Raw genomic sequence first — 2,197 nt, 5'->3', positions numbered from 1 at the left:
AAACACTATATAGTACAAACAGGAAGACAGCTAACAATCCGCATCCATGAACATCAACTAGCCATGAAACGACACGACCAGCTATCCTTAGGAGCCACACACGCAGACAACACGGAACACAAATTTGACTGGGGCAACACTACTATCATAGGGCAAGCCAGACAGAGAACAGCCAGGGAATTCCTAGAGGCATGGCATTCATCCACAAACTCCATCAACAAACACATCGACCTGGACCCAATATACCAACCACTACAGCGGACAGCTGAAACTGACAACCGGAAGCGGCAGGGACAGACCACTATAAACACCGGAGGAAACATCAAAGAAGCGCTTCGCAGGAGGCTCCCAAGCACTGATGATGTCGCCTAGCCAGGGGACGAAACGTTTGCAACAAAAACTTCCAGCTCTGCGAACAGTCAGTTTAAAGCAAGGAGAATAAATACTCAAACACCCAGGCCTAAGAGAAAGCAGATCGAATGAGAGAAATGATGTTGCTTCCCTTCATCATATTTGTGCATGGAATGATTCCATTTTATGACGCGTATGTCAACTCTTATTGAATATTGCAGCCCGTGTATATAGGACAGGAGTGTAGAGGTTACCAGAACCCCTTTGCGCCACAGTATACAAACAGGATATCACTCCCCACACCCCCCCCCCCCTCTTTAGGGCAAGTCCACACCATACTCGAATGTCCAGTCCAATGCTATTATAGTCACTCCCGCTAATCACAATGTATTTTGCACCCTGTACTCAGTGCGATCAGATGGTATTGCTGATGTTGCTTTCTTTGTTTTCTCTTCTCCAGGTGGACACGTTACCATTACGGATGTAACAGAGGTTTTGAAGCAAATACAGTACAATGTCAATGCTAACATCCCAGACGCCTCCAAACATCATCCAAAAGTCTGTGCCCTTCATTGGGGCACCGATCAGGATGACTTCCCTTCCGACTATGATTTCATTCTCGGGTCGGATATTGTGTACAGCCCCTCGCTCTTCCCAGGTCTTATACAGACGCTTGTGCATTGCAGCAATGAAAACACTACCATTTACTTGTCAACTAACATGCCCGCCAGAATGGGGACCGAGACTTTCCACAGGGAGCTTGTAACAAGGAAATTCAACAGTGAGCTCGTGCATACCAACGGGATGATCTGTATTTACAAAGTGACCAAAAAACACGCGAGATAAGCAAGAGTTCCTGACGCCGGACCGAAGAGTGACCATCTATTTGTTCACTTTGCATCACTCTTGAGTCGTAGAGTGAGATTGACAGTATTCCGAATGTCGGTGTGAATAAACTTACTTTATTTCTTTCCCCCATCCTTCTTTGGTCCCTGTCTAATTTGCTGTCTCAAATATTGGTGATTCATTCAGGTAAAATAATAAATATCCAGCTCTCTCCCAAATAAAACCCCACAAATGAAAACGCTATTAAATCACAGCAAAGACATCCGACCCAAGCTTTTCAGTTATTCGATCCCATTGCACCGATGAGCAGCCCATACTGGATTTCCTTTTGATTATTTAATTGATGGATTAAGTGATTGGGTAAACGCTTTCAGCATCTTGTGCGTAAGAGGAGTTTATGTCGGTTGTGAATTCATTTGCGCTTTGCAGCAGAAACGGATATAAATATCTATTCACGTTACAATTTTCGCTTCGCTTTTCTCTCACCAGAAATTCAGCTCTCCTATTTCCCACCTGTTGGTCTTAAAGCAACTAAGCCCTCCGCTATTTTCCACACCTCTTAATGGTGGAACCCGATCTCTGTGCTAAACTAGGGTCGCTCACTATCGAGTCCACTAGAGGGGAACTTATAAATTATAACGTGTTCTTTATTCTCATTTGACCTTAAGGCTATTGAATGCACAGCATGGCCCCGCAGCTCTCTACACGAACGCTTTCCCGGTAAATTGCGAACTCAACAGTTAAACGAGGGCTTCTCTTTGGTATTTGAAGGCGATCCATCTGACTACTTAAACTAGGCCATTGGGAAGACCGTTAAAACGACATTGGTTAGGCCACTGTTGGAATATTGCGTGCAATTCTGGTCTCCTTCCTATCGGAAAGATGTTGTGAAACTTGAAAGGGTTCAGAAAAGATTTAGAAAGATGTTGCCAGGGTTGGAGGATTTGAGCTATAGGGAGAGGCTGTACAGGCTGGGGCTGTTTTCCCTGGAGCGTCTGAG

At 44.9% G+C, this 2,197-nt stretch overlaps 1 protein-coding gene across 1 annotated transcript in view; it reads left to right on the top strand.

Moving 5' to 3' along the window:
- Positions 1-1,499, top strand: part of LOC122553995 (EEF1A lysine methyltransferase 3-like) — a 13,708-nt gene extending 12,209 nt beyond the window's left edge. The window contains exon 3 of the mRNA XM_043698481.1: positions 812-1,499. Within this exon, the coding sequence (XP_043554416.1) occupies positions 812-1,197 (386 nt within the window). The 3' untranslated portion in view covers positions 1,198-1,499. The remainder of the gene's footprint in view (positions 1-811) is intronic.
- Positions 1,500-2,197: the final 698 nt, after the last annotated feature.

This window comes from Chiloscyllium plagiosum, chromosome 10 (assembly GCF_004010195.1).
Source record: "Chiloscyllium plagiosum isolate BGI_BamShark_2017 chromosome 10, ASM401019v2, whole genome shotgun sequence".
NCBI lineage: Eukaryota > Metazoa > Chordata > Chondrichthyes > Orectolobiformes > Hemiscylliidae > Chiloscyllium > Chiloscyllium plagiosum.
The sequence above is the reverse complement of the archived record's forward strand: the minus strand, read 5'-3'. Positions and strand labels throughout refer to the sequence as shown.